This window comes from Debaryomyces fabryi (assembly GCF_001447935.2).
Source record: "Debaryomyces fabryi strain CBS 789 chromosome Unknown contig00099, whole genome shotgun sequence".
NCBI lineage: Eukaryota > Fungi > Ascomycota > Pichiomycetes > Serinales > Debaryomycetaceae > Debaryomyces > Debaryomyces fabryi.
Window position 1 is genome coordinate 17,322 of NW_015385525.1, and position 22,260 is coordinate 39,581.

At 37.9% G+C, this 22,260-nt stretch overlaps 9 protein-coding genes across 9 annotated transcripts; 6 read left to right on the plus strand and 3 right to left on the minus strand.

Moving 5' to 3' along the window:
- Positions 1–481: 481 nt before the first annotated feature.
- Positions 482–1,219, minus strand: CDC34 (SCF E2 ubiquitin-protein ligase catalytic subunit; the record flags this gene model as incomplete). The annotated part of the gene is made up of 1 exon (XM_015612889.1): positions 482–1,219. The coding sequence occupies one exon, from the start codon at positions 1,217–1,219 to the stop codon at positions 482–484; it is 738 nt and encodes a 245-aa protein (XP_015466282.1).
- A 1,715-nt stretch (positions 1,220–2,934) lies between these two features.
- AC631_04061 (uncharacterized protein) lies at positions 2,935–6,360 on the plus strand (the record flags this gene model as incomplete). The annotated part of the gene is made up of 1 exon (XM_015612890.1): positions 2,935–6,360. The coding sequence occupies one exon, from the start codon at positions 2,935–2,937 to the stop codon at positions 6,358–6,360; it is 3,426 nt and encodes a 1,141-aa protein (XP_015466283.1).
- A 361-nt stretch (positions 6,361–6,721) lies between these two features.
- On the plus strand, positions 6,722–10,384 carry AC631_04062 (uncharacterized protein; the record flags this gene model as incomplete). The annotated part of the gene is made up of 1 exon (XM_015612891.1): positions 6,722–10,384. The coding sequence occupies one exon, from the start codon at positions 6,722–6,724 to the stop codon at positions 10,382–10,384; it is 3,663 nt and encodes a 1,220-aa protein (XP_015466284.1).
- Positions 10,385–11,234: 850 nt separating this feature from the next.
- MUP1 (Mup1p) lies at positions 11,235–12,881 on the plus strand (the record flags this gene model as incomplete). The annotated part of the gene is made up of 1 exon (XM_015612892.1): positions 11,235–12,881. One exon carries the CDS (start codon positions 11,235–11,237, stop codon positions 12,879–12,881), a length of 1,647 nt encoding a protein of 548 aa, XP_015466285.1.
- A 420-nt stretch (positions 12,882–13,301) lies between these two features.
- On the minus strand, positions 13,302–13,724 carry AC631_04064 (mitochondrial 54S ribosomal protein mL43; the record flags this gene model as incomplete). The annotated part of the gene is made up of 1 exon (XM_015612893.1): positions 13,302–13,724. The coding sequence occupies one exon, from the start codon at positions 13,722–13,724 to the stop codon at positions 13,302–13,304; it is 423 nt and encodes a 140-aa protein (XP_015466286.1).
- Positions 13,725–14,127: 403 nt separating this feature from the next.
- ZCF3 (Zcf3p) lies at positions 14,128–14,682 on the plus strand (the record flags this gene model as incomplete). Its single annotated transcript, XM_015612894.1, has 1 exon — positions 14,128–14,682. The coding sequence occupies one exon, from the start codon at positions 14,128–14,130 to the stop codon at positions 14,680–14,682; it is 555 nt and encodes a 184-aa protein (XP_015466287.1).
- A 1,105-nt stretch (positions 14,683–15,787) lies between these two features.
- Positions 15,788–16,948, plus strand: AC631_04066 (TauD/TfdA dioxygenase family protein; the record flags this gene model as incomplete). The annotated part of the gene is made up of 1 exon (XM_015612895.1): positions 15,788–16,948. The coding sequence occupies one exon, from the start codon at positions 15,788–15,790 to the stop codon at positions 16,946–16,948; it is 1,161 nt and encodes a 386-aa protein (XP_015466288.1).
- A 189-nt stretch (positions 16,949–17,137) lies between these two features.
- CTA3 (Cta3p) lies at positions 17,138–21,163 on the minus strand (the record flags this gene model as incomplete). Its single annotated transcript, XM_015612896.1, has 1 exon — positions 17,138–21,163. One exon carries the CDS (start codon positions 21,161–21,163, stop codon positions 17,138–17,140), a length of 4,026 nt encoding a protein of 1,341 aa, XP_015466289.1.
- A 602-nt stretch (positions 21,164–21,765) lies between these two features.
- GAR1 (H/ACA snoRNP pseudouridylase subunit) lies at positions 21,766–22,255 on the plus strand (the record flags this gene model as incomplete). The annotated part of the gene is made up of 1 exon (XM_015612897.1): positions 21,766–22,255. A coding segment is annotated over one exon (490 nt), but the record flags the coding sequence as incomplete, so codon positions are not given.
- Positions 22,256–22,260: the final 5 nt, after the last annotated feature.

Genomic DNA, 22,260 nt, shown 5'->3' on the forward strand with positions numbered 1-22,260 from the left:
ATCCGGAAAAAGAAGCTGATTTTAATGCTGTAATGCTGAATTGGGTTGTATTATAAGAATGTGTTTGTATAAATATAGGTAGTTGATACGATAATGCAATGAATACCAATTGCTAGAGATTTTAGACACTAGCATCGAACGTGAAGGCAATATTGAAGTTGTCTAGTATAGTATTAGTAAATTAATTAGTTTAAATGAAACTTACAATCAAATTTATACATGGATATTATTGAATGCTATATATAAACTAAACAACTCTGACATCATAAACAAATAATTAGTTGCTGGGTTATTATAGATAAGAATTATTAAGGTTGCATTAAAGGTCATTTAATGATACAAAAAATACCTCTTTTAGCTCATTACAAAACAGTAATGTCTAAGACATGGACATAAATTATGCACATAAGAAAAGTTAGCAGTGATATATAGGAAATTATGAGAAGTCATAAATGCAAATGAATATAGGAGAATCGAGTGGTTACTTCCCAACCACATCCATATCGTCCTCTTCCTCTTCTTCATCATCATCCTCGTCATTATCCTCCATATCATCCATCAAGCTTTCCTCATCAAAGCTTTCTTCATCAAAGCTCTCCTCATCGCTGTCGTACCAGAAGTCTTCATCAACTGGCTCCTGTTCTAAATCCTTATTGTGCGAGCTGCCGTTTCCGTATGCAAATAATTCCAGTTCTGGCATGATATAATCCTCAGGGATATCAGCCTTGGATCTCTCAACCTCCTGCATTACCTTTTTCTTGTAGGCGTCGGGGTTCTTTCGTAATTCGACCGATGCATCGATATTAGCAGGAGATGAAACGTTGGGGTCTTCTAACAACGAAATGATCGAAATTAACACAGACTCAACAGTCTGTGCTGGTGTCCACGTCTCGCTATCAGGTTCGTCCGATGTAGGGTCTCCCCCTTGGTGCAAAATCGAGATACACAACCTTCCATCTCTATAAACATTGGGGTGGTATATGGCAGGCGTGAAGCGGAATGTTGGGGGAGAAAATGGAAACTCGGAAGGAAACCTCATCTGTCCTTTGAAATATCCCCCATGGTACATCGATTCCTTATTTAATACCATTATTCCAATATTCCATAAAAAAATATTATCGTCGTCCAACTCGATGTGGAACGAAGGAATCCCCTTTTTGGGGTCCGTTAAATCCTTAAATTGTCGTTGTAAGATAGCTGCTGCTGATTTGGAACTCATATTAACTTTCTTCGCTATTATTCCAACTCTATACCGCTGTATTTATTACTTGGTTGTTGATTATTAACGCAAACAAATTTTGGAGGGGGACTTGTGATAACTAATCAATGTTTATTCACAAATATTCGTAATTTTTCCTATATTTGGTATCCTAAATATGTTGGAAACCTTTAATAGTGTATTCAAATACTATATACTAATAGTATTATGTATATTTTAAGGGTATAGATGTCTATTCAACTATAGTAGATTTTCTAACACAGACAACCACAACTGTTACTACTCATTTTCTGGAAAAAATTGTAAACAGAAAAGAAATAAATTGGTGTGTATACAATGATGTGATCCTTACAAATGCCAATAATGTTCCGGACGGTCACTGAAGGTTTCCGAGACTGCCAGAAGCTTCGGTAAGGGACATAGAGACAGTCTAATGAGACTGGAGTGCTCTTGACGCTGAAAAACTACAATTTGAAGGACATGGAGACTGTGTGTTCTAGTGGACCATTTGCGCATATGGCACCAGACTGGAAGACAAATTATTTATTTAACGAGACTGTCTGGCTACAACTGACTACAACCGCCGAATAAAGTCACATAAGTTATTAGGAGCATATATAGACCACTAAGGGGGATGTTTTCCGAATGAATGGTGAAGAAGACCAGCGATGCCATTCGCACTCTATTGAGGGAATCTTAGGTGATTACATGTGGCATCGCAAACGCATACTCGGGAATTCATTTGCACCCAAAATCGATCTCGGCCATATAGTGGCAAAAGATGTGTAGATGATGCATAGGGTATAGAATGGAAGTTGGGGCATATGATGGAGTATTGACACTTTCCGAAGGCTCTGCGGACACCCGGAGAGCTGAGAGAGGGCCAGGCGTCATTCGGGCACTTTGTGGTCCAATAGATGTTACAAAATAACTGGTAGTAGTGTACGAGACACCAGGTGTGTCTACAGTGCAAAAGTAGACTCTACGGGAATATGACTATGGGGAGAGGGAGCCTCGAAAGGGCACTAGACGGAGGGGAAGAATTTTTCATACACGATTTAAGTCCACACGGTGTTATGAAGAACTAGACTACGCTGCGACGTTTCAGAACAGTCAGTTTTGCACATTTGGAAGTCTTGATAATCAAACGACTTCAGATAGCTCTATATTGCCACTAACAAAAGGCATTTGCACCTAACACCTTGGCATATCATCCCTTATTTCTTACTTGTGGTAAAAGATACACTTTTGCCAGACTGGTCACTTTTCCCATAGCGTACAATTGCGCATCCCAATGTACCAAAAAATAAATGAGACTCTTTGATACCTGTGACTTAAGAATACCTCAGACACCGCAGATAGCTCCGTACCTCCGGAACATGTAGTGCCAACAGAATACGTAAATCATAGATAACCATTCATCTCGCTTACATAATCACAACCAATGATAATAGGTCCGATTGCATTGACTAATATTAGAACTGTTGAGTAGGAAGATGGTATATGCCAGACGTCATTGTAGGGGCTTATCATAGAATGTAGTTAGAGACGAGCGTAGGAGTTTCAGGTGGAAAAAAATAATAGCAGTCGAGATAGTGTAGACAATTGGTGAGGGTCGACGCATTTATTAGGCGCTCACTCAAGTTACGATAACAATAATTGATATTTCTATGACATATACTTAGAACAAGCATTTAGATATTAGAGTATACACAATGGATTTTGAAGAGCAATTGGAAAAGGCTGAAAGACTCCCTACACCTTCATTGGTGGGATCATCTATCAGATCAGCAGATGATTCGGCACATAATAATTATATTCATCCAGAAAAATCCAAGGGGAGAAAGAAAGAAAAATCACAGGGACACGGTATATCGAATCAATCAATTGCTGCTTCGTTGGACGATTTGATGAGAGAAGGAGCATTATTAGGTTCAGAGGAAGACTTTGAGGAGGTTTTAGACGACTCAGGAAATATCAAAGAGGATGCTAAATATGCTGGGGAAGATGACCAGGCAACGAAAAAATCACATCTCAGTACGCTTGCAGCACAAGCAAACGATGACGGTGAATCTGGTGATGTTTCTGCAGGTAGAGACGATACATCTGGAAAATCTGTGGATGAAAAGACAGAAAACGGTGATGAGAACACAGCTTCGACTAACGACAAAAATATTGCTTCTATTGATAAAGTAGACAAGGAAACCAAATCAAAAGAACAGAACGAGGAACAAGTGTCTGAAGGTTCTTCTTCTAAGGTTACACCTGGACCGGAGAAAAAATCAGGAGTTTCTTTCTACAGCCAGGAAGACTATTCAACCCCAAACTTGTCCGAATATCAATTAGACCATCAAATCAGTGAACATAAGGATTTATTGACTAATATTCAATCTTATGACCCACACCGTTTACCAAGTTCGCAATCAGATTACGTTCACAAGGATGATGATTCATATTTCAAGAGACCAGTTTCTCCATCTAAAAGAACTCCCACTTCAGCGGTAAATCGGTTTAACGATGATGTGACTATCGCTGCTGGTGCAACAGATGGGTTGCATACACCGTATTTCCAAAGGGATTCAAGATCTCAGTCTAGGTCTGGTGCGAGTCGCCAGGATAGATCAAGATCTAGGTCGGCTGTTGCTCCACATTTAGCTAGAGGTGATTCATATAAGAATACAAATATGAAAGACCCTTCTTCATATGAGTTGCCTCCGGACTTGGCAGCATCTGAAATAAAAAGTGAAGATGAAGAGGAAGATGAAACACAAGATAGGAGATCAAGACAATCTAAACCAACTATGGGTGAATCTATCGCTGCAGCCGAAGCCTCTAAGGAATTACTTAGCAAGTCACTGGCTGGTGCTGCCGTCAATATGCAGAGAGATGCGTCATTGGTTACTACAGGAGATTATACTAATTTCGATGTTGACAAGCCGGAACCGCAAGTTCAAGATTCGTCTAATTTATATTCTATGAGATCTGCTTCATCAACGAATTACTTGAGATCTATTTCGAGATCAAGGTCTAGACAACCTGATAAGGATTTAAGGGCCTCGAATTTATATAATGAAAAGAATGATGCTGATCCTGAGGAGTTGTTCAAAGGGGGTGCTTTGATTAATGAAGATCCATATTCTACGATAGGAGGATTAGATACTATGGTAGAGGAGGTGCTACACCCTAGTGCTGAAAACCCTGAAGTGAGCAAGAATGAACCGGAGCTTAAAGACAAATCAGCTATTAAACAGAGTGGAACCAAAAACAATGATGACAAAGAGAAGCCGCTGACTAGCGAGGAGGAGTCTAAACCTACTTCCAAACCTTTGGATGCTTTAATAAAAGATACCGAAGATATAAAGAATAAAGGTGAAGCTACAAATGAATTGTCTTCAACTACGAAGGGAAAATCAAAAGCTGGCAAAAATGATAACCAAACGGAAAAGAGTGATAAAGAAGGAGCTGATGATGTTGATCTCAAAGCGGTTGAGCAAATTGAATCAAGTTTAGAATCCAAAGACCCAATTCTTGACAAAGCGCAATCTCTTCACTCAGATGACATACATGGTGATTCATCGGAGGCCAACACCAAACTTGCAGATTCAATTATTACTGAAGATAGAGAAAATAAGGTTGACGTTAAAAGTGACGAAGATAATCTTGATAATGCTGCGATTGATCAAATTGAATCAAGAATCGATTCAAAAAATGATATTGTTGAACAAGCCGAGTCGCTTACCGCTCAAGATATCCACGCTAAAGATAAAGCTGATGAAACCAGTGATAATTCTAAGGCTGATGATAAGAAGGAGACTAAGAATAATAATGTACAGAGTGTCAATACTGTTGGAATTGAAAAGATTGAATCAAGCATTGACTCTAAATATCCAGTTGGCGAAGAAACAGTAAAGGTCAAATCTAAGGGTATCAACGTGGACTTAGAAGGTAATGAAGATAAGTTACTGAATGAAGGCGAAATAAAAAAAAATGATGCTACGAAATATGTGAAAGGTGCCAATTCAGCAAAATCAGACCAGTCAAATGATTCCAATGATAAAATTGACTCGGAAAATATAATATCAAAGTCTGAAAATGCTGCTAAGTCTACCGATTTGACTGGTTCCACCAGCGCTACCGAAGCCTCGCTGAAAGACAAGGATACCAAAGAAACAGTAGAAAAAGAAGCTTCAAAAGTTAATTCTGCAGAACATACAAAGGAGGAGGAAGTAAACGTCGTGGATGATAAAGCTGTTGAACAAATTGAATCTAGTACCGATTCCAGTGATGTCACTGAAAAGGCAAAGTCCCTTACGGCAGACGACATTGTAGCGGAATCGACTTCTAAATCTAAATCTGTTGTTCAAGATAAAGCAATTGAAAACGAAGACAAGAAGGACGTGGATGATAAAGCCGTTGAGAGAATTGAATCCAGTGCTGATTCTAACGACGAAGTTTCTGAGAAAGCAAAGTCACTCACTGCTGATGAAATTGTGACCGACCCAATTGCTCAAACTAAATCAGTTGCAGTAGATGAAGAAAAAGAAAAAGTAAGTAAGAAAGATTTGGATGATAAAGCTGTTGAAAAAATTGAATCCAGTACCGATTCCAGTGGTGTCACTGAAAAGGCAAAGTCACTTACTGCTAGTGATCTTTTGACTGATTCTTCTTCTAAGGCCGTTTCCAAAGATCTTGCTGAAAAGAAAGACAAAGAAACTGAACTGGCTGTGATTAAAGACTCGGGACTGAAAGAAGAAGGTCCGGTCGCATCAAAAGATATGCCAACTGGTTCCACTAAAGCAACTGCCGTAGATGATGATTTGAGTGACATCGATGTCTCTCCCGAAGAGTTACGCAAGCATTTAGAATCGCAACCTGTCTATATTTATACGTCATTAGCCGGTGGTATGCAAGTTATGACAAGAACCAATAGGCTAACTACAATCTTAACTGCTAATGGTATCAAGTTTGAATATCGTGATTTAGGTACCGATGAAGAGGCCAAAAAGATTTGGAGGAGACAAGCCAATGGCAAGACATTGCCTGGTGTTATTAGAGGGGATGATTATATTGGTAATTGGCAAGAAGTTGATGAAGCAAACGAAGAATATAGACTCAGAGAAATTCTTTATGAAACCTTATAATCGGGTAAAAAGATTATTTCTTCTGAATTTATTAATGCTTTATATGTGTATATGTGATTATTTATGTAGTGGAGCTCGTCTAAATTTATTTTTTTATTTTTCACTCGTAAGTCTCACCCAAAAAAAATTACGTGGTATTGAGATCAACTGCTAATAAAAAGTCGTAATAAAAACCGTAATTGAATACATTAAGTAATTATACTTATACAAGCTTATCTTTAATAGAGATATCCTATCAATATCGGAATTGTTTTGCTTGTATTCATACTTGTTTACCTGTTAATTAGTTATCCTGCTGCTTTATAATTAAGCATTGCCCATTTGTTGTATCACTGATTTAAAAAATCGAAAACTGCTGAACATGTCTACCCCTGCCGAAATTATTGCTGCTCGTGTTAACGGGATCAGTAATCCTAATGAAGAAAATGAAAATTTGAATGCTGAATCACCAATTCAGGTTTCGTCCGATTCTGACGATCTTAATTCGTTCAATGAGAGTGAAGCGTCTTTGACGACTTCGGCACCTTCAATTTCGGATGATTCTGCTTTCCCTACATTAGGGGGCAAGAAATCATCAATTCTGTCATCAACCCCATCGTGGGGACCTGCAATGAAGACGCCAAAGTCTGTTTCTGAATCCGCCTCTGCTATGAAGACTACATCTGCCGTTGGAACTGGTAAATTCAAAGGATCGACCATCCAAGAAGCATTTTCATTGGATGCTGAAGATCAATTAAATGTTGCAAGACCAGAATTCATTAAGATTCTTACTTCTGTTAAGACTGACACTAAAACCAACATAGAATGTACCACTTCCCAGCATACAAAGAAGAGAACCTTTTTAATTACCGGTAAGCCAGAAGAGGTCAAGTTAGCTAAAAGATTAGTAATTAAGAAGTTGACCAAGCCTGTTAAAATCACTTTCAACGTTCCTGCTAAAGTTAGATCTAAGGTCATTGGTCCTCAAGGCCGTACTTTGAAGCCAATTATTCAATCCAATGAAGTTAAGATTGATATTGGTCACCCAGATGAAACCCAAGAAGTTGAAACCGAGGATGATATTTTTGCACAAACTGTTAAGGTTATAGTTGAAGGTGACGTTGAAGGATGTAAGCATGCGAAGGCCCTGATTTTAGCTATTGTCAAAGAAGAAACTAAGACATTATCTACACGTTTGGCTATAGAAGATATAGTTAAACCATTTGCAGGTAAGGCTATCGATCCTATTGTTCAGAGATATGCCGATTTAGATATTGCTGTTCCGGACTACAAGTCCTCTAATTCGAACATTCATATTGTTGGTGATAGAGAATCTGTTATAGAAGCTAAAGAGCAAATTAAAAAAGCCTTAGATGCATTATCAGAGAAGATTACAATGGAGGAAGTTCCAATCCCTAGCACTAAGCATCAGTTCTTGCCAATTGAGTCTATTTTAGAAGAGAACAACGTTTTGATAAAATTACCAGAACACGGTGAAACAAATGTTAAGTTTATCGGTGAAAAGAAAAATATCTCAGCTGCCCAAGAAAATGCAAGAAAAACAACATCACAATACAAGGTCGAAGTTTTAGACATGTCTAAGGCACACAAGGGTAACTTAAGTCATGTTAAGGCTGTTGCCACTTTGTTGGTCAAGAACGGAACCTTTAAAAACATCTCTGATGCTAATGATGTTATTATTAACGCACCTTCTAAGGAGCAATTAGAAGCAGAAGATTCAACCACAATCCCAATTGAGATTGTCTTGAAGAACGATGATACCGAAAAAGCTAAAGTTACTAGAAAATCAATAGTCTCAGTCGTGAACAAAATTTCTCCTGATTCGACCAAGGTTATCAATGATATTGCTGAATTCTTGATTAGAAAAGTTCCATCTATTATCAATGAAGTTGCTGCTCAGAATAGTGTCTCTTATGTTATCTTAGGTAACACTATTACTTTATTCTCGAACGTGGAAGATGAATCCGATGATTTTGATTTCGTAGATTCACCTAATTCCTCGGATTCGTTCGCAGCAATCGACAATGCACTTAACGAGTTAAGGGAGTTAAGTTCTGATTTACATTCCGTTGTCTTGAAAGTTCCTTCCGGCCAGCAAAGTGAAGTCTCCGGTCCAAGAAACACTACTTTGAAAGCTATCTTATCTGGAGTTGAACAAAACTCAGTTGTTGTGAAATTGCATTCAAATGCCTCTGATAAATCTGCAGATGAAATCTATATCCATGGTATTAAGTCTGCTGTTTCTACAGTTCAAAAGGATATTGAAGAAACTTTGAAAGATGCAGAAATTTATAAAGAACAAGGTGGCTTCAAGACTTCTGTTCAAGTCCCATCATCAGTTTTGTCAAGATTAATTGGAAAGAATGGATCAAATATGATTAGTTTAAGAGAACAATATGGTGTCAAGATAGATGTTAGTGATGACGGAAAGCAAGAAGGAACTAAAGACAAGAATGACAAAACCGAAATAGTCATTTCTGGTAACAAAAGAAATGCAGAAGAAGCTAAAGCATCAATTTCTCAGTTCTCCAAAAAGTGGGCAGATGAAACGTTAGTAAGATTGAGAATTGAAAGCCAATACCACAGAAGAATGATTGGTCCAAGTGGTGTTTATATTAATAGATTACAGGACAAGTATGATGTTAAAATCAGATTTCCGTCTGTTGATAATGCTGCTTCTACATTTGCAGATGCTCCAAAATCTAAGGATGAAGTCACCATTAAGGGACCATCTAAAGGTGTTGCTAAAGCAGAAGAAGAATTAAAGGAATTATATCAATTTGAAAAAGAAAATGGGTTCAAAGAAACTATGAAGGTACCAACTAAAGCCATCGCTAGAGTTATTGGTAAGTCTGGTGAAACAATCAATGATATTGCTGACGGAAGTGGTATTGAATATAAATTCAACAGAGATAACAACAACGAAAATGAAGTTGGATATACAGAAGTTGAATTAACCGGTTCCAGATCAGCTTTGAAGGAGGCAACAAAGAAGATTCAAGAAATCATTGATGAAGCCGAAAACTTCACTACTGTTACGATCAATGTTGATCCAAAGTACCACCGTGAATTAGTTGGACAAGGTGGTTCGGTTATGAAGGAGATTATTGCCAATGCTGGTGGTGAAGATGTTCCAAGAGCAAAGTATTTTAGATTATTGACGATTCCAAATGAAGGTTCTGGTTCTGATGAGGTTACATCTCAAGGAGACAAGGCAATTGTGAATAAGATTATCGAACAAGTAAAGAAGATCGTTGCTGCTAAAGAAGCTTCAGTTACTGTCGAATACGACTTGCCAAAAGAAAAGCATAGATTAATTGTTGGACAAGCTGGTTCTATTCGCCACTCATTGCAAGACGAATTTAAAGCTGAGATTGATATTCCAAGACCAAATGATGAATCAACTATTATTAAGTTAGTTGGTTTACCAGAGCAGATCGAAGGCTTGAAGGCTAAGATTGAATCATTAACCAAGGATGACTGGAATATTTCAATCGATATTCCAGAAAACTACCATGCATTAGTTTCAGAAAAAGGTGCTATTTTCAAGAAGTTGCAAGCAGATTTCAACGTTCAAGTACAACATGGAAACTTGACTAGAAAAGCCTCCAAGTTATCGAGTGCCCCAATTCCTACTCCGTCAGAAGATGCGTACCCAAACGAGGACGAAAAAACAAAATTCACAATTGTTTCAAATGACCAAGTTTCAGGTGGCTCCGACGTAATTCCATGGAGATTGAAGGGTGACGAGAAGGATACTCAAAAAGCTGCTAAATTAATCCAAGAAAGATTAGAAAATGCCAAGAATGCCACTTCTATTGGTTGGTATTATTCCCTGAACCCCTCAGCCTTCTACAAGGTTGTTGGCTCCCAAGGCTCAAAGATTAATGATATCAGAAAGAAGTCGAGCACTTTTATCACCGTTCCTAGATCCAACGATAAGAATGCCAACTTCATTTACTTAGTCGGATCTGAATCTAACTTAAAAATAGCTAAGGAAGCTATCGAAGCATTGCTCAAATAAACGAATTAAAATTCACTTATAGATAGCTGTATACTATTCAAATTTCTGTGTATATACTCGTTTGCAAAAATTGAATCCAAATCGTATCTTTTAATTAATCGTGCTTTCTAGCCACTATTTTTCACGTAACAATGCAATGCCGTTCCTTATTAAAATTATTCTCTCCCCGCCTTATCTTTTCTGCTCAATTGGTAGTTTCCTTCTTATCGTCGTATATACTGTGGCCATTTGCAGCAATACAATATTCTACCAGACCGCTCCGCTCCTACAACGGTTCAGCTAAGTCACTCACGTGAAATTTCACAATTGCAACCTTCGCTACTGCAGGCAAAAAGCTTATAGATTTCTTTTTGCTGATTGCAAAATTAGACTCTAAGTCTTCTAATGAGGTCAATTGAAGGGCAGCGGGTTACATGAAGCTGTGGTTTTCGTAGTTTGTGAATTTTAAGCTTTCTATCGTATAGTAACACGTACGGCTAACCTGATACTGTGGATCTCGTGATATTATGTCAAGAGCTGAAAGTGAAAATAACTTATGGAAGGAGCGGTTTAGGTTGTGGCATCGAAGTAGAAATGCCGTATATTTTTATATCCGAGGGTATTACCGGTCATAAATATATGAACTTAATGCGGCATCGAAGGCAAAAACCGTTAAAGATCCGACCGAGGCTTAAAGTATGGATAATTCTTTTTTCCAGGGCCGAAAAAGAAATGCCTTTCTATAAATTCCATTTAAAAGTCTCTAAAACAGATTTGTTCAAGTAATCATCTAAGTTTCAAACCGGCTTCGAACAAATACTTGTTGAAAATCTTGTGAGAGCTAATAGCCTACTAGAAACAAATTGGATAGATGGGGATTACAGATTTTTATAAGAAGCAATCTTCGGCTGAAGAAACGAACGATAACAGCGAAACTGTATCGTACGACTCGAGTAATGACCAAGAAGCAGCTGTTGTACAATTAGATCAAAACAAAAAGGAAATTGGGTATTTGTCTGCTACTTCATTATGTCTTAACAGAATGTTGGGTGCCGGTGTCTTCTCTACCGGTTCTACCATTTTCACATTGTCAGGATCTGTGGGTACTTCGTTAATTATGTGGGCTGCTGGTTCTATTATTGCATTCACTGGTTTATACGTTTACATGGAGTTTGGATCTGCGATTCCTAGAAATGGGGGTGAAAAGAACTACCTTGAGTACATTTATAAGAAACCAAGATTCTTAATAACAGCAATGTATGCATCATATGCCTTTTTCTTGGGTTGGGCTGCCGGTAACTCTATTGTGGTCGGTGAATACCTTTTGAATGCAGCAGAAGTTGAGGTAACGCAGTGGAATTCCAGAGCAATTGGTATTGGTGTGATCACATTTGCGTTTATAGTCAACGGGATAAATGTTAAATTTGGATTACTCTTGGGTAATTTGTTAGGTTTATTCAAGATTGCTATTGTTTTGTTGATTACAGTTACAGGTTGGGTTGCCCTCGCCGGTGGTATCCATACAAATGGTTTCCACGCCCCTGACAACTTTTCTCATGCCTTCGAAGGTGAATCTCCATCAGGTTTTGGGATTGTGAATGCTTTATATAATGTCATCTGGTCATATGTTGGTTACTCAAATATCAACTATGCTTTAGGTGAAGTGAAGAATCCTGTTAAAGTGTTGCGTTTTGCTGCTCCTACTGCATTCATTTCATTGGCGATTATTTATATGTTCGTTAATATTGCCTACTTTGCCGTTGTGCCAAAGGAAGAGATCGCTAATTCAGGTAGAATTTTGGCTGCTTCTTTCTTCAGATATGCTTTTGGTAAGACCGCAGAAACTGCATCATCCGTATTTGTTGCTTTATCAGCTTTAGGTAACGTTATGTCGGTTATTTTTTCACAAGGTAGAATTATTCAACAATTGGGTAGAGAGGGTAGTTTACCATTTTCCAGATTTTTTGCAACTCAAAAGCCATTTAGATCTCCATTTGTTGGTTTAATGCAACATTGGATAGTTTGTATTGTGACAATCGTGGCTCCTCCTCCAGGGGATGCCTACAATTTTATCTTAAATTTGATCTCATATCCATTAAATGTGGTGAATACTGCAGTTGCTTTCGGTTTGTTATATATTTACTGGCAAAAGCGTAAAGGCTTGGTGGAATGGGATCCTCCAATTAAAGCATCAATTCCGGTCATTGTATTTTTTGCATTTTCCTCTTTATATTTGATCGTTGCTCCATATATTCCACCAACTCATGGACAAACTGTTTATCAGGATTTACCTTATTGGATTCACCCAGTTGTCACATGGGGTGTCTTCGGTGTTGGTGCTGTATACTGGTTGTTCTGGGCCAAGCTTTTACCTAAGTTCGGTGGATACAAGTTGGTTGCGAAAGAAGTACTTGGTGAAGATGGATTCTGGAGGAATAAGTTTTATAAAATTTCAAAGGATGAAACAAGTCAGCTTGATGAAGAGATCATTGATGATTCTGAAGTAAAAGTCATCTAATCGATTTACATATTGGGAAATATTTAACAATTGGGTAATTTGTATTATAGTAAGGCGTGAAATAGAAAATATAAACTAATAAATAATAAGTGCATAGAAAAGAATAGTTATTGTAGGTCTAATATCGGAAGCTTTTATAGAATAGTATATTGTAGAAATCTAAAGTTTAAGAATTTCTCAAGAAAGTGCAAACTTTAACAAAAATTACAAAATCAACTTTTTATTTATTCAGAAACAGAAATTAAATGTGTGCTTAAATAAATATCAAAAATACCATCAAGAATTATCATTGACCATGTATATATTTATGGAATACTAAAAAGATTCCATATTAGATATAAATATCAAAATTCTACACTCTCCGTATGCTAAAACTTTTTATTTCCTATGTACATTATGATAATTTACGAATATTTGCATTCAAATTTTATGTCTATTTTCCTTTGCTGTATGCAATGGAGACCAAATACCTCTAACAGACTCATTGATAGATAATACTTTGTGGTTCCATTTAAATAATTTGTTTCCAGTGGCTTGTGAGTGTTCATTAATCTTATTCATTATTTCACTGGCTGGCAAATTGGCAATACTAACCTGGTTGGTGTGATCGTTGTTATAATGGAATACCAAATTTGGGTGTCCTTTCTGCTTCGTTATGTCAAAGTATATTTTTGATTTGGCCGATGCCATGGAGTTTAATGAACCTGACGCTAACAAATCACGAATACCACTCGATGATCCACCGTGGTTACAATATTGCACGGATATTCTATGGCAAGGCAAAACGTATGCTCCAACACCATTCCGACTTATAGATACTTTAGGTATAGCTTTAACTGGCATATTTGAATGATTAATACTACTTAAGAGTGATGGTATTGTCTATATGTCTAGCCAACAATTTTTTTTTCACTTAATACCTACCAGCGTAAGTTACACAAAAGTGTTCTAAATAATTGAAGTCACAGGGTGTTTATAAATCCATGCATCAAGAACACCCATACCACAATTTGTCATCGCGGGTAATTTTGACCTCTTGTTCCTTCCATAGGGGGAAATTTATGTCGTCCTGAATTTCCATTTTGGTTTATTTTTTCGTTGTGGGTTATCGTTTTCAATTTTTCCCACGCGCTTGGTTTCCATTTGAAATATCACCACTATGGCCCTGAAATCCTCCTTTCTACATAGTTATTCATCAACACATTAAGATTCGAAAAATTTTTCATTTCTTTCTGTCCAACTAATAATGAACTACAAGAACTACCAGCAAGTTGTTTGCTTGAACACAAAGCAACCTAAAGTTGTCAAGAAACTCAGATCTATACGAAAGCCTGCGTCAACCTCCGGCAAAAAGCGCACCAAAACTGGTTGCCTTACCTGCCGTAAGAGAAAGAAGAAGTGTGATGAAGAGAAAATCGATGGAAAGTGCCAGGCATGTACCAGAAACTTCTTGTCATGTTGCTGGCCAACATCTAATGTCGTTGAGATGTCTTCAGCACCTCAAACTAAAGAAATTATGAAAACACCAATTTCTTCTCCTACAGCTTCCCCAATGAGTGCTTACCCAAGTCCAAGATCTCCCATAGACTTACATAGCGACGACGAGATCAGATCGCTCTCTTTGGATAATTCCAATTATAAGTTAGTGAGCTTTAAACTGGAAGGACGCGATGTGCCGAAGTCTAAATACACTATTAAGGACGCAGAACAAGTGCAGCAAAAGAATGAATCATCTGAGCTGAAATTCATAATCACTTCCGTAGACAGTCATCAAGAATTATGTCAAGTTTCGTCAGATTAAATTATTTATGTATATTATGTATATTATGGGTCAATAAAGGTTACGGTGCAGTAGTATGCTGCTTAAAAATAGTTGTAGGCCTATACTAGAAATGAAGCGAATATAGAACAAATTGTGAGTAATGCTGCACTATTCCTGTAAACAGCAGGGTAGGGCGAATTTGCGGCTATTTGACTCAAACGTTAGGACATGGCGACAGCGGCCATTTTGAAAACGGGCAAAAACAAAAAAGATAGCTGACGCTCGCAAGGTTCGAACATCAGGTAGTTTTGGATCGGAAGCAATAGCAATTGTCAAGCAGGTGCGCCACCTGACATGATGAAGAAGCACGAGCTGTTTTGCAAGTTGCACGGGAAGTGAGCACAAAACCACATCAATTTTTCGTAAGTTTTCAATGCTAATCACCTAGCACGCGACTCCTGAAAAATTGCATGTGAAATTGAAGTGAATTTTTGGGTTCAATTTCACATGCATTTCAAGTATTTTACTAGGAAAAACTACTTGTAATTATGCTAGCCAGGTTAAGCATACCAATTAATGGTATATTCATGGGTAGGACAGAAGTGGCAGTTCTCAGATGCTTCAAAGCTCTTAGAAGATTAGAATAGGTTTTACAGCCTGTGTAAATAAGAGCCACAGTTGTAAAATCTACTATATTTTAGTGCGGTTAACAAAATAAAGATAAGGACTTATAGAAAGGACCAACAAAAAGACTATGCATATACAATAATTCCAAGCATCTGTAACATCAGACTCGGGAACACGGAGTGCAGTTACAGCACTGCATAATGGGTCATTTTACTAATCAAATAGCATCGAATTGTGCAATTGACTGTGGTGTTTCCTAATTGATCTATATGGCGCATTCCGAGACTGCGAAATAGGTGAAAAATCCAATAGCACTATACTGTGGATTGTGGATGCAACGGAAATATATCTGCAAAGTTTTCACGATTGGATTATAGAACTATGGCTATTGTTGTGGCTGCGGATATACTGGTACTGGCATTATAAATATTCAAGCAAATCCTAAACACAGAAATAAATATAGAATACAGGCTTATTAACTTTTTCTTATCAAAGTGAATATTAACGATACCATAAAATGTCAAAATCAGGAAACTTATTCGGAAACTTCGATATTCATTTCGTTGAAGGTACAGACGAAATTGACGATGATGGTACATTAGTTATCAACAAGTTAAACAGAGATCAACTGGAATACCCTGAGTTTTTGCCAACTTGGGACCCAAGACAAAAATATGGACCATTGAAATTTTTCAAACACTTGGATCCAGGTGCTAGAGCTGACAAATCGTTACAAAACTTATTTCCAAAAGACTCGGACCACGTCCATAAAAGAATTACACCTAAATTGGGATCAGAAATCACTGGTATCCAATTGTCACAGTTAGACGATAAAGGAAAGGACGAATTAGCCTTGTTCGTCGCGCAAAGAGGTGTTGTTGTCTTTAGGGAACAAGATTTCGCAACCAAAGGTCCAAAGTTTGCTACTGAATATGGTAGCCATTTTGGACGTTTGCACATTCACCCAACTTCTGGTGCTCCAAAAGACCATCCAGAATTGCATATTACTTACCGTCGTGCTGATGAAGGTGAATTCAACCGTGTCTTCTCCAATAGATTAAATTCTATCGGATGGCATTCAGATGTTTCATACGAATTGCAACCTCCAGGTACTACATTCTTCACTGTTTTACAAGGACCAGATGCTGGTGGTGACACCATTTTTGCTGATGTTGTTGAAGCTTACAACCGTTTATCTCCAGAATTCAAAGAGAGACTTGCTGGTTTACATGTTTTACACACTTCCGAGGATCAAGCAAGCAATTCCCGTACACAGGGTGGTATCGAGAGAAGAAAGCCAGTTTCAAATATTCATCCATTGATTAGACAACATCCAGCTACTGGTGATAAATTCATATACTTGAATCGTCCATTCTCCAGAAGAATTGTTGAATTGAAGGAAGACGAATCTGACTATTTACTTAACTTTTTATACCAACATATTGAATCTGCTCACGATTTACAAATGAGAGCTAAGTGGGAACCAAACTCCGTTGTTGTCTGGGATAACAGAAGAGTTGTTCACTCTGCAGTTATTGACTGGGATACTCCTGTCTCTAGACATGCCTTCAGGATCACCCCACAAGCTGAAAGACCAGTTGAAGATTTGAAAGACTTGAACAAGGAAGAATACGATGTCGGTGACGTTGCTGAAGCTTTAGATAAGCTTTTAAAATAAGCAAATAAAAACATGTAGATAATTCTATTTAATGGGATAGGAAAATAAAACAAATATACAAAATCGATTTAAATTAAACTGTAGATAAATACATATTAGATTATAAAATAGATAAATACATATATTACATGGAACACATTATAAATATAAAAATAAAAACTGAGAAATAAAACGTATTGGAATTTAGATTCAAGCGTTATCTAATAAATAATTGGTTGCCGCCTCTAAATTTCCATTTTCTTTCGCTAAAGCTCTAGCTGCAGTGTTTTCATCGAATCCCATACCAACTAACTCTTGAATTGCATCATACTGAGATGAATTCGATTGTGTTGCTTCAGAATGCTCTTGTACTGTCTGTGAGGTTGGTTCTGCATTACCAAATCCAGCAAAAAGTTGTTCCCATTCATCGTTAGAGTTCTTGTTAGACTGCTCAGCCGATTGATGATTGAATTGCGAATACGAAGCATCACTCTGGCCTAATGGTTCATTGGTGAAATCTTCAGAGAACCCAATATCTTGGTTCTGACCTTCGAATTCATCATTCAAGTTATCATCAACCTGAGCAGCCTCAAGATTATCAAATTCATCAGCAAACAAATCTCTTCCATGATTTTCAGGGGCAGCCGGTTGCAAATCATTAAATGCGCTGTCAAAATCATCCTGAGAAGCTTGATTGACGGGTGCTTCTTTAGATTGACTTGGCAAGTTATCTACTGCATCATCATAATTATCGTTCTGAGATTCATCATCAGAGGAGCTTTCATCATAATCTAACTCTTTAATTGGAGGAAATTCATCATCAATTGAAGGATTTGGCAAATCAGAATCTTCTCTAACATTAAGGGGGTTTCTCATAACAAATGATTCTCTATTTCCAGTTCCAAATTGTTTGTCTTGAGAATTATATTGATCCCTAACATCATCTGAGTTCACCATTTCAAAAGATTCTACCCCTGATGATAATTTGTCACTCGATTCTTCCTGGTTGTTGTCATTTTTAAATTCGTTATGGGTAACAACAGCAGTTCCTGCAGTGTTAGGGGCAGTTAAATTATCAATAGTATCGCGATCACTAACTTCGTCAATATTATCATCACGAACAGATAGAGCAGCATTATTTTGAACACTAGAGGTCAAAGAGTCTGTTCTTTGAACCCCAACGAGCATACCAGGCATTCCCGCCATACCTGCGCCAATGCCAGCATTAGATCCTTCGGGGAATTGAAAGTCTGAATTGCTTGGTGAAGTAACTGGAGTTTCATTTCCATCAGTATCTTCAGTCATTACCGTAGATGATGGAGCCGTGGCATTTGTATTGTTTTCCTCGGTCGATTCGTTAGTAGATAATCTTGGGAATCTATCTCTAAATTCATCCGTGGCCTGCTCATTATTTTGCTCCGAAGCGTTTGGGAATGAAGATGCATCTTTGTTAACATTTTCTAAATCATCAACACCTGTTAAGTCTGCACTTGGCTTGTCTCTAACCTCATCAACCAAGTCGCTTACCTTGAATCTTGACCTGAAACTTTGTTCATCCGAAGCATTCTGATTATATGATTCTTGTTGCTCATCTCTATTTGATGTCGACGACTCGTCATGACCCATACTATGACCTACCATACCTGCAACACCAGCGATTGCTGAACCAACACCAGCTCCGACAGCTAAACCCTTGGCATTACCAAATAAACCAGAATTCTCTTTAGAAGGTTGGAATTTAGATAAGTCCTCATGTTGCTGAGACAAATTTTTGCTTTCATTTTGGAAATCACTGTGCTGTTGCTCAGCTTGATCGACTTCTTTTTGTAGATTTTTACTACTATTTTCCATTTCTAAAAGTTTATTTTTCAATTCTTGGTTTTTAACAAGAGCTACTTGGACTTGCGACTTAGTAACCGACAACTTGTTCGTTAATTGCTGAAGCTCACTTGTTCGCAATTCGGTCTGTTTCTGAAGCTCAGCATTTTCAGCATTTAAGTTACCTAGCTTTTCTTTCAATGCTGCATTTTCTTTTTGTAAGTTTTCCATTGTAACTTGCTTTTCATTCAAGTCAGAAGTTAAACTGTTAAATCTTGCTTCCGATATAGAAGTTTCTGATCTTAAGGCTTCTGTTTCCTCTTTGGCAGTGGCCAAATTGGACTCAACTTGATTAAATTGTTGAACCTCGCTTTCATAAGATGATCTCAATGTCTTTAATTTGTTTCCAATATCTTGTTTCGTTGATAAAATCTTCGATAATTCTTGCTCAGCTCGACTTTTCTTTTCATGCAAACCTGAAGTCTGTGTCGTTAAGGATTTTATTTGGTTTGAAAGATTAGCGATATCTGACGTGGCTTGAGATAATTGGCCTGAAATTTCAGGATTAGCATCTGCCAATAAATCATCATTTTGGCTTGGTAATGCTTTCTGTTGTTGAAATGACCCTTCACGCGAGACACCTCCAACATTATGATTGTGTACTGGAACAGGCGGAGGAGACTGATACCCAGAGGCGGATGACTGATTCGCAGGCGAAGATACGGAGCCAATAGTCGATGGTTGACTTTTCACTGGCGGAGGAGGAACAGATCTTAAGGCATCGTAATTGATTTTCTTACTTTCTGGCACAGGAGGTGGTGATCTTGGCTCAGCTTCATGATGAACATCTTCACCCAATAAATCTTCTTCTACTTTCTCTTCTTTAGTAGGTGTGAAAGATTGATGTTTGTTCATTAAAGTTTGACCAAAAGAAGACGTCGGTTGAAATGATTGTGACAAATTTTTCCTAACTTTTGGTAAATCACCAGGATGACTTAAGTCACTACTTGACGTACGCTTTTCAAGCGACCTACTTACATCATGATGAGCTGAGGAATTAGTAGGAGATACCGCTGGTACAGCACTACTCGTATTTGACGTTGGACCAAAAATGTCTACTAAATCATCCATGGCAGTTTTCTGCCTTTCAATAGGCTTTACTTGTGGAGCGTTCCTATTATCTGAATTTGATTGATGCTGAGGCTCACCGATATTCTTGATAGAATCAATTAATGAATCAGGAACAATATTAGGTAATTTATCTCCGGCTAATCTTTTGTTAACTAAGAATAGCGCTATAGAAAATTCTAATTTTGTAAAAATACCTGTATTTTGTATATCAGCCAAATCCCAAACTGTAGCTAAGTCTTGTTGGTTCAACTTTGAAGTCATTAAAATGGAAGCTACTTGGTCAGGAGATAGCTGGCCTGATTTAGATTTATCCAAATTATCGAAAATAGAGTCATATTGTTGTTTGATGGTAGGGGTTACTGTCCAGCTATTGGCACCTTGTGGTGTAGATACATCTCTATGTGGTGATTGAGGTTGTTGAAATTGGCTTTGTGTACCAGCTGATGGAGGGTGTCTAACAGTGGTTTGCTGGGAATTAATAGAGTTATAGGAGGCTTGACGCGAACCTTGAGGTTGTAAATTAGCTTCAGGAGCTTGAACTGACTGCCAAACATTTTCAGACAAAAAAGGAGGTAATTGTTTGATAACACCACTTAATAAACCATGAATCAAGTGCATGGCAATGATAAAGCTGGGCATATCCAATTTACCGCTATTGTCTCTATCAACCAAGCCCCAAATTTGGCCCAACGTTGTAGTAGGTAACTTGGCTTTCATAAAAATATCTCTAGCCTTATTTCCACTTAACTCTCCTTTTGGCGATCCGACAGTTTTAATGAAAAGTTGACTAAATTTTTGATAATCACTAGATGAAATCGATGAAATTGGATCTTGAGGTTTTGATTGTAGAGTTGCCGTATTCTGAGGCACAATTGCACTAGGCTGCGATTGCATGAACGAACTATTTGTTGATTGTGGCTGTAAAGGTGGTGGTTGAACTAAGTTCAAATTTGCAAATTTCGGCAATGGACCAGGTGTATCTCCCAACGTCGACGTAGGATGTTGTCCAGATTGCGTATAACCTATTAATCTCATAGCATGACAAAATCCGAACTGTGTCAAAAACCCCAAATTGTTTTGATCAGCAATTTGCCAAATTTCTCCCAATATAGCCGGCGGTAATCCCGATTTTTCAAAAGTTGATCTGGCCTTCTCCCCAGTTATAATTCCTGTACCCTCAGGATCCAAAGACTTGAATAACTGCGAGTATAACTTCTTTTCTTCTGATGTAAGTCCCACTTTAAATGTAGGGGTAGCTAATGTCTGGTTAGTATTTGTATTCTCCATGGGGATTGCAGACCGACTGATCTCATAAAAACATACGCAGAGAAACACTCATATTGAATCTTGTACTCAATTAATGTCAAAAATTGCTATTAATATCAATTTATATTATAAATTTGAAATTAATTGATCTATATATCTACTAGGTAGCGTCTATTTTCTTCCATAGCCATTAGTAGTCGATTACAGGAGCAACTGTGTACATTCGCACGACTTTCATGAAATAGAATCCGTATGCACTCCTATTTGCGGCAAAATACCCTGTTTTGACTGGTATTACTGAACGGCTCAAGTGTTGTTTAATGCCAGCGGAGCTATTTTTAAGCGGTTATGACTAGGTTTCTATCTAAGCAATCCCGGAGGGAAGCTGATGCCACAATGATGAAATAACACTTGAGACTACCCAAATTGACGGGGAGAGAAGGACCTGCGACATTTGTGATTTGCAAATAATGTCGCGAACAAATAATGTCGCGTCATTTTTTTCATGTCGATGAGATAGATTTTTTTCTACAGTACAATGAAAAATTTCATTAATATTAGAGTTTTTAGTAGATATAGCACCCCTATCGCTCTTTTAAATTCATATATAATATAAATCAGCAATGAACAGAGGAAGAGGTGGATTTAGAGGTGGCCGTGGTGGTAGAACCGGACCATCTCAATTTCAACAAGGACCACCAGATACCGTTTTAGAAATGGGTAGCTTTATGCAATCTTGTGAGGGAGATATTGTTTGTCGCTCCATAAATGTTAAAATTCCATATTTCAATGCTCCAATCTACTTGGAGAACAAGACACAAGTCGGTAAGGTTGATGAAATTTTGGGACCTGTCAACGAAGTTTTTTTCACTATTAAGCCATCTGAAGGTGTTCAAGCCGATTCTTTCAAGGACGGTGACAAATTTTACATTGGACCAGATAAATTATTGCCATTAGAAAGATTCTTGCCTAAGCCAAAGGAATTCGGTACCAAGCCAAAGAAGAAGTCTGCCGGTGGTGGTGGCCGTGGTGGATTTGGTGGCCGTGGTGGAGCTAGAGGAGGCCGTGGAGGCTTCGGTGGCCGTGGTGGTGGCCGTGGAGGATTCGGAGACCGTGGG